General features: G+C 44.6%; 1 protein-coding gene across 13 annotated transcripts in view; it reads right to left on the bottom strand.

The window, feature by feature from the left end:
- Dst (dystonin) overlaps positions 1-13,666 on the bottom strand; it is a 400,583-nt gene that overhangs the window by 117,745 nt on the left and 269,172 nt on the right. For 10 of the 13 annotated variants that reach the window (XM_055606422.1, XM_055606436.1, XM_055606427.1 and 7 more), the window contains 3 exons: positions 10,582-10,710; positions 8,741-8,829; positions 7,737-7,869 (listed from right to left, as the gene is read on the bottom strand). In XM_055606422.1, the coding sequence (XP_055462397.1) occupies positions 7,737-7,869; positions 8,741-8,829; positions 10,582-10,710 (351 nt within the window). Of the gene's footprint in view, positions 1-125; positions 276-448; positions 665-1,116; positions 1,267-1,395; positions 6,742-7,736; positions 7,870-8,740; positions 8,830-10,581; positions 10,711-11,488; positions 13,521-13,666 lie in introns of those variants that run through there. The other 3 variants (XM_055606512.1, XM_055606520.1, XM_055606501.1) reach the window with 2 other exon arrangements.

The raw sequence follows: 13,666 nt of genomic DNA, 5'->3' as shown, positions 1-13,666 counted from the left end.
GAAAGACATTTGCTCAAGCCAGAGACAGCAGATAATCCCTCCGAGTCAATACAAACTCCGGGGGTTTGTACTTGTCATGAACACGTCTCGCACTGAGCACACAGGGTCTATACTCTGTCACTTGCCTTAAGAAACTCTAGAGCCTTCTTAACAAGAGCAGTATCCTGGACGTCCACAGTTTGAATATCCTTCACAGATTTGCTTTTCTCTGATACCCAATCTGAATATGATGTAAGTTTGTGCAGGAAGTCTTCATGACGAACTGCCAGCTTAGACTAAAAAACAAAATTACGGTTCATTTCTTTTTGTCCCCCAAATTTCAAAGCCCTGCAGTGATTCTGTTTGAAAAGTTGAGAACTGTAAAGATATAATAATTAAATAAAATACCTCATAATACACTTTAAATTCTCAATCATATTTCACTCAAAACTTGTCATTTTATGCTTACCATTTCAGAGTCAATTGCAAGTGTGATCAGTTTCCTTCTTTCTGAGCACATGCTGCTGAGAGACAAGAAGGCATTCTGTAAATCTCCGTGGCTTTTGCTCAGTTCTTCGTGATGTCTTCTGGGAAGGTCACTGGGAAAAGACTTTAAGAATTCTTCTGCCAGCTTTAGATCTTTTCTTAATAACACAGCAATTGGAGCCAATCCCAACTCGAATGTCTGCAGAGAAATATATATTTACTACTTAGCAGAAAGCACAAACTCAAACACAAAACATGAGAGCAAAGCTCTCTGCTTCTTGTAAATCATGCATTAAATGGCACTATCCGTGAACCACAGGTTTCTATAGCTGGGCTCTGAATGTCTCCCAAGGCCCAATGCTTTGGACCTCAGCTTGGTGCAGCGGAGGAACAGAAACTTCCAGAGGTGGATTTAGTGGGGGAACCTCAGATCTCTGGAGTTGGTGGACTCTCACAGGGGCCAGGGCATTCCAGTTCTTCTTTCTTCTTCTGCCTTTCATTTTGAGGGGAAGAACTACTTTGCCATAGACTAGATGCAACAGGATCAAGGGATCATGGGTTATAGGCTCCAAAACCATAGCCTAAATAAACCTTTTGTTTAATTTGAATAATGCTGGGGAGCTGAAGATCACGTTTGCAGATAACTCTTACCTCAAACTGCTTAAGCCGACTCTTCAAGGCTTCTAGAGTGTTATCCATAGATGCCTGGCTGTCTAAGGGGGGCTTCATATCTTGAAGCAAAGCCAAATATTCATGCATTTTCTCAGTATGTTGCAAACACTGTTGTAACTCACTGAAATACTAAAAACAAAATTGAATACAGTAATTAAGCCTTTATGAAAACAATTTTAATGCAAACAAAATATATGGGATTATCCCCACGTTTCCTGCTGGAATTGTCATGGAGAAAAAATGCATATGTCAACTCACTTTTTCCTTTGAGCTATCATCAGAAGCCATTTCTTTTGATCCCAAAATACATTGTGAATGGCCTGGGGGCTCACTGCATAGCTCTTCAAGTGTCTCGCCATTTCCTGGCCATGCTGCGGGGTGCACACTGGGGTGTTCCATTTCCATTTCTCTCAAGGTCTGTGGGCTTAGGGAACAGTGATTTTCTTCTTCGCTCTCTGGATCCCTGCGGTTGTACGGTTTTTCTTCTGCCATCTCAGGAGTAGCACATGGTTTCTGAGGCGAGGATTCGGCCTGTTCTCTTTCTGCTGCATACCCATCAAAGAGCAGCTTGTAAAAGGCATTTTTAAGTTTTAATTCAGATGCAGTGTCTCTTTCCTCTGTACTGCACTCTATCTGAGTTAATGCTTTCATCAACTCAGATGTGCCTGGGGTTTCTTGGGTGAACTGCTTTTGCTTCAACATATCAAGAAGGCCCAACTGAAGTCTTGTAACACAGAGGGGATCCTCTCCACTCTCTGCCTTTGGTTGTGATGAGCTAGCCATGGCAGAAACGTCAGGACTGGACACGCTAGATACTTCATTTGGCAACTGAGACAAGATAACTCTCTTAATGAAGTTCTGAAGAGAAATTTTAGTGCCTGTGCAAGCTGAAGGGTCTCCAACCTCTTGGAGATTCACATGAACTTCTTCTAACATGTTCTTCAAAATAGCTTTTCCATCTTCCACAAATGCCAGAGACAACTCAGGAATATGAACTTCTCTCTCTTGGGGTCTTAGAGATGAGGCTTGTTCTCTGTGTGGGTGTTTCTCAGTCTTTTCCACACCTGAAGTGGTGTTGGAGGTATTTTTCACTCCAGTCATATGGAGCCTAGACTCCACAAAACCAGTATTTTCTCCACAGTCCTCCACACTTTTAAGAAGTAAGCATGACAGCGTGGTGTCACCATTTTTTGGAGGTAACGGAAGAACTCCTGTTTTTCCTTCTGAGATACTTTCCTTGATAGAAGTGTCACCTTGTTGGATCTTGGCACCTGGCAGCCAGTCTTCCTGGGGAATGATTGCCTTTTCCTCTGCACTATTTACTGCATATAAGTCATCTTCCATGGGAGAGGAAACTAGGATATTTTTGGTTAGTTCCAGCACATCTGCGTTTTTATGTTTATCACTGTGTTCTAAAGAGGTAAACGGACTGTTCTCTTTCTCCAGCCCTCCACTGAAGGAATCTTCTTCCACATAGCTCCTCACCCCAGAGGATGTTACACCTGAAGTCAAGTCAGCATGGGCCTCTTTAGAAACTGAGCTGTCAAATATTTCTGCAAGAGTCTCAAGCAGAATAGGACTTTCACTAACCCTCCTTTGCACACTCTTTGGTTCACCTCCAAAAGCCACCGTCGCTGCTGTCTGGTCTCCTCTGTGTTTAGGTTCCTCAGAGTTCATCAGCAGAGGGGGAAACTGAGTCTTACCAATGCTGAGGCTCTCTGTTGCACTTTTATTTGGAGAAGAGCTGAGATATCTTTCTTCTTCTTCTTCTGGGCCTGCTATCAGCCCTTCTTCTATCCCAATGCCTATTTCCTGAATGGATGTTTCATGTATCAACTGACCGTTTCTGCCATCTCTACCTTTAACCAGACCTCTTCCATTCTCTTGCTGACCCCTGTCATCTAATGTAGGTGATGAGTGTTTTTCCTCAGGTCTTCCTACTAACTCAGTTGCAGAACAACCTACTTTATCAAAAGAGGGACTGGTTTTTGGTGATACACTCTCAAGACATTCGTCTTCGGCTTTTAGAATGTTTGTAGATACTGGCCCTTGAACCAACTTGACTTCTGTGCTCATTCCATCACTTTCTAAATCAGAAATCAAACTGGTATTATTTGGTAAAACATTTTCAAAGCCCAAGATTTTTTCTGAGGCGGAGTCTTCAGCATTAGACAGCAACACGTCCACAGTTTCCACATGATTAGACAGACTTCCTTTGTCTTCTTCATCTGCTCCAGTCCTCAGTTCTGGATGGTTGCTTCTTTCAGCGTCTGGACCTCTCATACCAGTTGCTTCTGTCTGTAAGACACCAGCGTGGTGTTGCTTTCCTGATGGACTACAAATGTGCATTTTGTCTAGGAGAATCGTGTTACAGGTACTTTGGTTTTCATCCCTGTGTTCTTTTACAGGAGTGGCAGACAATGAGGGCTTCCCATTCTCATCTTCTATTCCTTGTCCTCCTCCTCTGTCACCACCATCTTCACTGCTGTATTCCTCATTATGAATATCACTGTCACCATCATCCATGTCAGTACTGTCACATATATAATACCTGTCGCTTTCTTCCGTGGAACCTATGTGATCAGTGTCAGACTGACTTTCCTGGCTACTGTCACACTCTTCTCTCCTCCCTCTCCAGCTATCACCGGGCATTAAGGAAGCTCCTAAGCTCTCTTTCCTTCCTATAATGTCACCATCACTCAACGAATCAGATTCATTATTCTTAAGGTCAAGTGGGTCTTCCCTTTTGGCTGTAGGTTCCACTAACTGTACATTCACCTTGTCTGGGCCAACTGAACTGAACTGTTTCTGGTCAACTAAATACAATCCAGGTGTCTCAGTACCTACAAGAAACTCCTGAGGACAATGACCTTTGCTCTTCACACTTAAGCTATCATCTATTCCTCCTTGAGGAAACACAGGACTTTTCTCCTCTTTTGAGACTTCATAAAAACCATCAGCAGGAGGAGGTGTCCCATCGTTTTCTTCCTGCAGTGTGTCACAGTCCTCAGGTTGCAAACAATCATGGTCATCACCTTGAAGAACTAGAGAATCATGGTCATCGTCTTCAAACAAGGGGGTATCATAAAAATAGTCATCACTCTCGGTGTCTGTTCCCGTGTCACTCTGCTGATCAGCCAGCAGGGATGTCTCATAGTCACCAGCATCGATGGCTCCTTCAGGTGACAGTGTGCCACAAGTAGGTGTGCTGGCGTTCCACGAACCAGGGATCACGGTACAGGAGTAGTCCTCCTCCTCAGACCCGGTTTTCTCGTCTTCGTCCGTTTGCTGAGCATGTTCACTCTCACAGGAAGCAAACGATGTGTGCTCGTCGCTGTCACAGTGCACTTGCACAGTGCGGCCCCCGGTATCTACAGACTTCTGTTCACAAGGCTCCCCTTGTAAGCTGACGTTAATAGCTGCGATTCCCAGAAATTGGTCCTGAGATACCTCTCCTGTGCTCTGCTCAGCTGACACACTGTGGCCACCGAACGACAGTGCAGAAGCTTTGCACGTATCTCCCGAGGTCTGTGGGGTAGGTGTATCACCGAAACTCCCCTGATGGAGCCCCACCTCATTGTGGCTTAACAGGGCACTCAGCTGAGGGGAATAGTCAAAGACAGGTGGGCCCTTCTGCATATCATCTCCAGTCTCTCCTTCATTCGGATCACAAAGTCTATGGGTCTCTGCCGTCAGAAAATTACCTGCAAGATCTCTGGTGCTTTTAGAATGGTTACACCCATCTGGATGTGCCCTTGTTTCAAGGTCACCTTGATTTTCATAGTCTTTAAGAATATTCCTGGGGTCATGTCTGAGTGCGCTCCCCTCTGCATATTCAGGTTGGGCTGAACATGGTGTCGGTTTGGGGACACACACACTAGATGGGCTGCTGGCTTTGTGAACAACTGTTGTTGGATTTGCTAGGTTTTCTGGCCAACACAACTCACTCCTGCCATCATCGTTTCCCGCCTCATAGAACTCTTCTTTTATGGCACACTTTCCATTTGCAAGCGTCTCTTTTCGTTCAAGTTGTCTGTGAGGACCTTTATCAGAACCAGCTGCTGAGGTGGGACACTCATCCTTCTCCTTACGGGATGCATAATTAGGAGAGGCATCGGGGATGCCTGAGACAGCAAGACCTTCCCTCACGGGCGCGTCAGCACCGAGCTCTGCACCGCAGCTCTCCAGCAGCATGCCCACAGCCTCGCCCAAGTCTCCGTCATAGAGCAGAAGCCTCTGCCCCGTGTTCGCGTCCATGTAGCTGTTCACCATCAAGTAAGACAGGAATAACTTTTTGGTTTGTTCCGAGTTCTGGGTTGCGGCTGGCTCTTCGCCATCAGAACCGTCCTCTTCTTGCCTGTAGTCATGGACTGTGGATGGCTGGAATTTACAAAAGGAGAGCCATCTTTTGGCATTTTTACACGCTTCTAAGTCTCCCACGTCTGGCATTTTGTCTGGCAGTCTTATGTTCTTTAAAATTGATGCTGTATTGTTATCTATGATGCCAAGCTGCTTAGCAACATCCAAATCAATGACCTGGGAGCTTTCTGGGATATAGAGAGCAGCGATTTTCTGTCTCCCATTCAGAATTTTGTAAGCTAATTCATTTGTGATCAGCTCTTGCTGTAAGGAGGAAGATGTGGGAAATATTTCACCGGACTGGGGCCAGATGAGTCCGACATAGCCCCGCTGAGCCTCGAGAACCAGAAGCGCACTGCTGGACGATATCAAGTCACACTGCACGGCTTCATCTACCGTTAGCCGCTTAGCAGGGTCTGAGTGCAGGATCCCACCCGTCTGAACCTGATAGGTGAGGATGCTACTTGCAGTGTCTCTGTCAATCATGCCCTTTGCCATGGCTTCTTCAACAGTCATTTTCTGGCCAGAGTCGCCATGGATCAGACCGCCAGACAGAAGCTGTGCGCCTAACAGCCTAAACATGGTTTCCCGGTCTATGAGTCCTTCGTGAGCCGCTCTCAGAATGCTGACGCTTCTCCCACACCTCAGAGTTATCCTGCCAGCTTCCTGTGGTCTCACTGGTAAAAGCCACATCCTGGTATTTTCCTCAAAAATGCTCCTTTGTACCATACCAGTTAAAGAGACCTTCTCAGAGGTGCATGGGTCAATAAGGTCTCTACAAGTGTCCTGCCTTTCTAGGACTTTAGAAAACAATGCTGAGGAAATCAAATTCTTCTGGAAAGCCTTTTGCAAGGTCAGGTGTTCGCCCGTGGCTGGAACAAGCAGAGAGCCTGTGGAAAGCAGCATCTCAAGAACTCGGATGGCCATGGGTTCTGATATCATGCCCTGAGCCAGAGAGTCTAGCACAGGGACCGTGGCTGGTGACGCAGTAGAAATGATCTGCTTAACCTCACTTAGTTCTCTCAGCTGATGCAGAATTTGTTCATCAATGAGGCCGTGGCTTTCGGCATCTTTGAGGTCAAAACACTTTCTTAACTCTGGTGAAATTAAACCAGAAGTCACTAGCTGTGCCTCGAGCAACCTGACCCCTGTTTCATAGTCAATAAGGCCTCTTAAGACCGCCTGAAAGACAGAAAGGACCTCTCCAGTTGTCTGATTGATGGTGCCCGCAATCACTTTATCCGGCTGAAAGGGAAATGCAGAAAGCTTGGGTCAGTCTGGTACCTAAGGCAGTTTCTTGCAACATAGGTGGCTTTGTTTTATAATAATAAACTTAATCGTAAAAAAGTCCTCTACTTACCAAGGCAGCGTGTGAAAGTTAGGCAGCTCAAATGCACAAGTGATCTATGTCAGTGATCTATTCAACAGCACAGGATGTGATAAAGCTTTGAAAACAACATGCATCTGTGAATTGAAAACTTAACATCTGTGTATACTAACAGGGTTAGTGAAGACACAGGAGTAGGTGTGACAGTGAGAAAAAGAACACATATCTGTCTGGAAGGCAAACCATGCTTTCTGCATCTAGGTGAGATGAGAGTCTAGTGACAAGGAAGAGAGCATCAAACTCCATGCTACTGATGTTTACAGCATACAGACATTTCCAAGGATAGTAAGACTAAGGAGCCAAAAAACTTGTTACGTACCCCCAAAACATGAGTAATTATGTGAAAGTATTCCTGGGAGTCATGGGGTTGAATATAACAAATAGCTTTTAACATTGTGTTGGACACATTACTGAGCCGGATAATTTCTAAGTGATTTTTTTAAAGATGATATGAGATATAAGTCATAGCCTCCCACCGCTCAAATAACTTTCAGGAGTATCTCTGACAATCAAGAATCTCTACAGCATATCACTTGCAGAGATGACCCACAGGCTCTTCTTTAATCACATTTTATAGTAACATACTGAACATAAGAGTAAAAGAATGGCTTTGAAAAAGAAGAGTTAGAATGAATCCTCTTTCACCATGCAAGGCAGAGATTAAGAAGGCATAGGATGATGATCAGCACGAGGAAGGTTGCATTTTATAAACAACAAAGAAGACTCCACACTCTAAAATCCATTCTATCCACATGTTTTCCACATAGAAACCCCAAGGTGCATTGCCATGTATCTTCAGTCATGCAATAGACTAGACTCTTAAATGGACCTCACATCTCGTAAGCAATGTTACCTTCTCCTCTACCTTCACCTCTCCTGACAGCTGCGATTCTTGTTGTTTCAGAGATTCACTGAATAGTAAGTTATAACCTTCTTGAAGAGTTTTCACTTGTTTCTCCAATTCATTTCTTTCTTCATCTGTCAGTCTACAATATCCACAGAGCATCAAGGGGCAGTGTTAGCCTTCAAGTGTAAAAGGATGTAACTTGCTTCAATATCACAGTCTTAAAACAGACCTTGCTCTAGGTGTTTCTCAGGTCTTAAAATGATGATATTTGAAACTAAACAGCCTATATAAAATATCCAAGATTCTTTCCTTTGTCTGAGAAAGAGACTAAAGAGTTAAATGAATAAATAGGTCAGTACCTTTCCAAGGTCAGAACAAACAAACAAGCAAACAACAGAATAACTACTTCCAAGTTGATCAGAGAAAGATTCTTCAAGGAATAACTCAAAATTGTTTTGGAATAACCATGAAGAGGACATTCCAAAAGGATTTAACACAAGGGAAAAATGCCTTCTTTGTCTGAATCACTTGTTGAAATATATGAAGTAACCCATGAAAAACAGCACTAGAAAACACACACACACACAGACACCTTTACATCCTATGCATGTATTGTGCATGCATACACACGCGTGCATGCACATACACGCACACACAAACATGCACACACAAAGAATACATTTACGAAGTTTTCCAAAAGGTAATTTTAGAGTACTGTGAAGAATTAAGGCCTGACTCAGAGCCTGCACTGCCATTCACTGGTTGCTAATCTTCATCCTGTCTGAGCCTGTGTACTTGTCAGGAATCTATGAGCATTAGCACACTGTAGAGCAATGAGGTCTAGAAGTGACAGAGTTAAGTTCACATTCTTCATTCCCTGTTAAGTCAACTGTGATTCATTTGTGTCCCACTCTAGAACGCCAGGGATGCTGCACCGCCTTCTGTCTGCTGAATGGCTTTTCAGAACATGACCCTACACCCAATAGAAGGGCTAACGAAAGCCAACATACTTGTCTCCATGTTTAGCCAAAAAGATCTGTGTGGTCTGAAGAGCTTCAGAGAATTGCTCCTTCTTGGTTGATATTTCTTTACTGGAAATCTGTAAGGTAAGAAGTCACATTGAGAGTCTTCCCACAAGAGTATTAAATAGTAATTAAAAAATACACAACTTTAATCAAGACCAAAGTGTACTTTCTGGGTGACACAAGTACCAGCTGTGAGTGCTGTCGAGGCCTGCCTAAGAGGTCAGCTCTCCTCGGCACACAAGGGGAGGTGCAGCGCCTTCTCGTCACAGTGACATCATCTTCATAAGGGAATCATAATGTAAAACCACACAGTTCTTTCATCCTGGCCCAACTATGAATATGCGAAAGGCCAGGGCCTCAGCGCTGGCCCACTATCATCCTTTTATGGCATCCTTCTTAAAAAGGCACTGTGACGATGGGACACTCCTCCCGAAGAGGGTCTTTCTTCCAGGAGCACCTCTCATCTGTTGAAAGCCCTACTCATTAGGCCTCTGGGTCAGACGGTAATGGCTAACACCAGCACCCTCCATCCTAAGCCATCTGTGGTGATCAGAGAAGGAAAACTCATTCATTAGGGAAAGGAGTTTGTCCAAGGCTTTTTCCTAATTCCTCTCTATTTGATCAAAGTTTCCATTTTTGTAAAGGTACAGGAAGGAGAGGAAATACTGGGCCAATGAGAAGATGCCATACTACTTAGTCAATTTACATAGCAAATTTTGTGTGGTTACAGGGAATCATGAAGCTAAATGGAATCTTTGGAGGACTCATCCACCCATTATGTATATCAAACCACTTTTTCCTTTGAAAGAGAGGCAGGTATTTAGGCATAACTGCAGTTAAGGCCATAATCTTATTTCTAAGTATCTGTGTATACTAGGTCTAAATCTAATTAATGTTCTGGAAAATTGTCAACTATAACGTGAAGATACCAGGTGTTTACAGTTCATGCTTCTGAAGAAACATGTTCTCGCAAGACATCTTTGCTAAGGCTTGTGTGCCTGTTTGAAGGCTTTTCTATTTGAAATCAAGGAAAAGCCTGGGAAGAAGATATTTTAAATCAAAGACTGGAGGAAAATGACCCTGAAGAGTTTTGGTCTAAAACACAACAAATACTTTCTGACATCTCAGTTCTTCCATTTGTAGGATACACACCTCAAGGCCAGCCTCGGGTGCATAGCAAGGGTGAGACAGCCCTAGACTTTGTCTCCCCAAAACAAAACCAACCCAACAACAACAAAACTATCAGGAATTCCTACCATCAACAGCACTACTAGAATTTATACCTTAATGCCAATGTTCTGAGCTTCAAGTGGTACACTGTGGAGCAAAAACAAGCCCTTGCGTGAAGAACTGGAAAATTCATTCACATAGAAGAGTGTACTCTGCAGTGGTTGGACAACAAAGTTTTCCTTGTGAAACAGGAAAGACCCAGGAAACAGCTACTAAACCCTCAACAATGTTCACATCCTGGATGGTTTTCTCCTTGTCTTTCTGATGTTGGTGGCATAGGGGACTGACGACCACACTGGTCAACAATCCCAGTCATTCTAATCAGGGAGTTGATCTATGTAAGAGAAAGTCCTACAACCTATTGGCTTGCTAATAGGGAGGCCAATGCAAATGGTTCTGGCTTTGGAATGGGACAGACACCCTTCCCTAGCACATTCTGTGACTCTTTGAGGCAAACTGCCTAAGTACCCAAACTTTTGGATCTTCCTTGCAAAAACATATAACCCTGAGGTAAATTCAGGTGAAGAAGTTGTGCTTTGTAGACTGTATGATTCAGTAAATTCTCCCCCCGTTAGCATTAGGACCTCTGTGAGTACCTGTTGCTTAGAGAAGAGAGGTTCCCCAGCCTTTTCCCCATCTCTCAGTGTCTTGCTGATATTTGATACCCATTTCTGCAATTCTTTAGCTTTTTCAACATGTTGTTTCTTCTCTTCTTCCAGTGACTTCTGACAGGTACAAATGTTAAAAAAAAAAAAAAATCTAGTAAATGACTGATGACTGAGCTTCTCAACTAATTTCTCCTCTCTGCTGAAAATAAGAATGCAAAAAATGTTTTCCATCATACACACAGGTTACCAAAATATTTTATTCATTCATTTTACCATGTTCACCAGGTCATATAGCAGATGTCTTTGGTAGAAGGAATAAGCTTTGGCAAACAGGATTTAATCACTGCTCTGACCACCCAGCTGCTTCATGAGTATGACACGAATAAGCAAACTCAACTTTATTCATGGGACAGGGCGAGATTTGAGAATCGCTGCCTTTGCATTAGCATTACAATCGCAAATGCCTTGACCAAGAGCAATCAGACCGCAGGAGGCAAAAGGAGAATGGCTACACACAGACGAAGCCCCCACCCCAGTGTATTTGTTAGATATTATAACTCCGAAGTCTCAACTAAAATAAGAGATTGCAACAGATGCTTTAACATGTAATGCACATCACTGCCTACAGGAAGCAATCTTCAGCCCCATAGGTCTGGCGCACATTTGCATGTTCTCCCTGATCCCGCGGTGCTCTGTCATGAATGTGCTGAATCTATTCAGTGAGAGAACTCTGAAGAAATGAGTCTGCGGACATGTTGATCCCATGCTGTAAAACCCACTTTAGGGAGATAAGATTTATTAAAAAAAAAAAAAAAAAAAAGTAACTACTTCAGGGACAGTGAATCTTTTGTCGTTTTCAATTTAAAATGACTGTTTTTCTGAGCAGGGAGCTACTTCTAGCCCACAAGAAATTAACTGTGCTTCGCGATGGTCCCACGGTCCTAGACTGCTCACCCAGCAGACACCATCTGTTCCTAACAGATGGCAGGAAGCAGCGGGCACTGCCTCTGCCTGGGGTAAACACCCTACTGGGAAGAATAGTAGAGGCTGGCTATCCCCGTCCCCAGGGGCTCAGACACTTCTAACAGCCGAAGTCCTGTGTGGAAATCAAAATCCGCTTTCACCAAGGCTTCCTTATATGTCAGTTTTCGTCTAGTCTGGGGACACATGATATTCCTGACGTATGACTTTTGATCTTTGAGCCTCGTAGCGATGAGGACATCAATGATTCCTACTTGAAGAGCCTCTTCTATTGACATCCTCGAGTGAACTTGAGGCTCTATCAGGCCTCCTGTGAGGTGCTGAAACTCCAGACAGCGGATTCCCAGCTCTTTACTGATGATATTTGCATTCACAGCCTCTACCACTGACATCGTTTTCTTGGTGACAGGATGGCTGATGCCGGTGATGACTAACTCACACTGGCGCAGCTGCTGGGCCAAGCCCTCATCAACGAGGCCTCTATGCAGAGCCTCGGACACCCTGTACTTTTTGCCAGTTAGGGGATCAATGATCCCCCCAGTACTGACTTGGGCTTCAAGGCATCTGAGGGCAGTGACCCTATCTATTAAGTTTCTACGGGAGGCCTTCAGCAAAGAGATCCGCTCCCCACTAGCGGTTAGCCAGTAGCCGGCAATGGGACTAAGCAAGTCCTTCTTAGGAACTACCTTGCTCAGTAAAAAGTCAGCCAGTTCTGTGAGTGTGGTAAGGCCTTCCTGGTACTTCTGTATCATGGCTTTGTCTAGCGTTCCCTGCTCTACAGCCTCACTGATATTGAACTGCAGACCAGTTTTAGTATCAGTCAGCATATGAGAAGGATGCCCGTAGGAGTCGAAAAACGTGGCTTCCTTCCACTGATACTGCTGCGCCGAAAGCTCAAGATAAGTACTTTTGTCAACGAGGTTTCTCTGGAAAGCCTCGAATGCAGTCAGCTCCGCCCCGGTTTTAGTATCTACCACAGCAATTTTGTGAGTTTTCTCTATGTTGAGGTTGGATATTTCCCTCTCCCCAAACGGGAAGAGAAAGCACCGGGAATCTACATCAAACACACACATCCGCAGTAGCTCTGAGTAGTACAGAGCCTGCTTGTTGTTGGGATTAGGGAAAACTCTTGTGTTGCTGGACGGCTCATGCAAGAACTGCAAGATGGCGTTGTTGAGCAAGCCCTGCTGCACGGCGGTTTCTGGGGGAACACGGATGCCTCTCACGGGGTCAATGACACCCCCACTGGCAATCTGTGCCTCCAAGATATGTTTGCCTTTCTTCCTATCAAGCATTCTGTTTTCCATTGCCTGGAACACTGACAGCGGCTGAGAAGCGTGCGGGTACCCTACAACCGCCTTCTCTGACTCCAGGAGCCTGTTCCTAAATTCAGGGTCAACGAGGCCTTGAAGAACCGCATCCTCTACACAGTAGGTCTGACCAGAAACGGGATCGATTATAAAACCTGTTGCAGCCTGAGCTTCTAAAAAGGCTAGTGCCATCATCTTGTCTATAATGATTTTCTGGGCCGCAGAAGCAAACGATATTTTGTCTTTGGAAGATTCTAGATAAAGTCCTGCGATGGAGGTGGCTCTGCTCAAAAACTTGCTAAGACTTTTCTGCACTTCTTCGACGGTCTTCAGTCCGAGTCGCAGCTGCTCAACCGTTCTCATGTCCAGAAGCTTAGCTTCAGCCAGCTGCCTCCCAGTCACGGCGTGCCTGAGCCCCTGGAACTGAAATTCCTCATCCCTAACAGAACATGCTTGGTTAAGGGCAGAGCTCTGCGAAGTGTCTGGCTCTATGCTTTTCTTAGGGAACTCTCCCTTGAGTCCAGCGGACGCTCTGGACCCTTCCAGCATCCATCCAGCAGCACTGGAAGCCAGCGTCTTGTCTTGTTTTAAGGTCGTGACTTCCGTTTGCATGCCGCATTGTTTGCTCTTAGCTATCTGCAACAGCAATGTTTAAGATGTTAAACGCTGCCCAAAGAACATGTCGCCACTGTGTCAGATACTCTCCAACCCCTGAATAGTAAATAAGCCAAGAACTTGCTCAGTAAAAAGTCAGCCAGGATAAGGGGTGATGATATTCTGAG

Source organism: Psammomys obesus, unplaced genomic scaffold, assembly GCF_907164565.1.
Source record: "Psammomys obesus unplaced genomic scaffold, mPsaObe1.curated_primary_1811, whole genome shotgun sequence".
NCBI lineage: Eukaryota > Metazoa > Chordata > Mammalia > Rodentia > Muridae > Psammomys > Psammomys obesus.
This window is presented reverse-complemented; position numbering and strand designations above follow the sequence as displayed.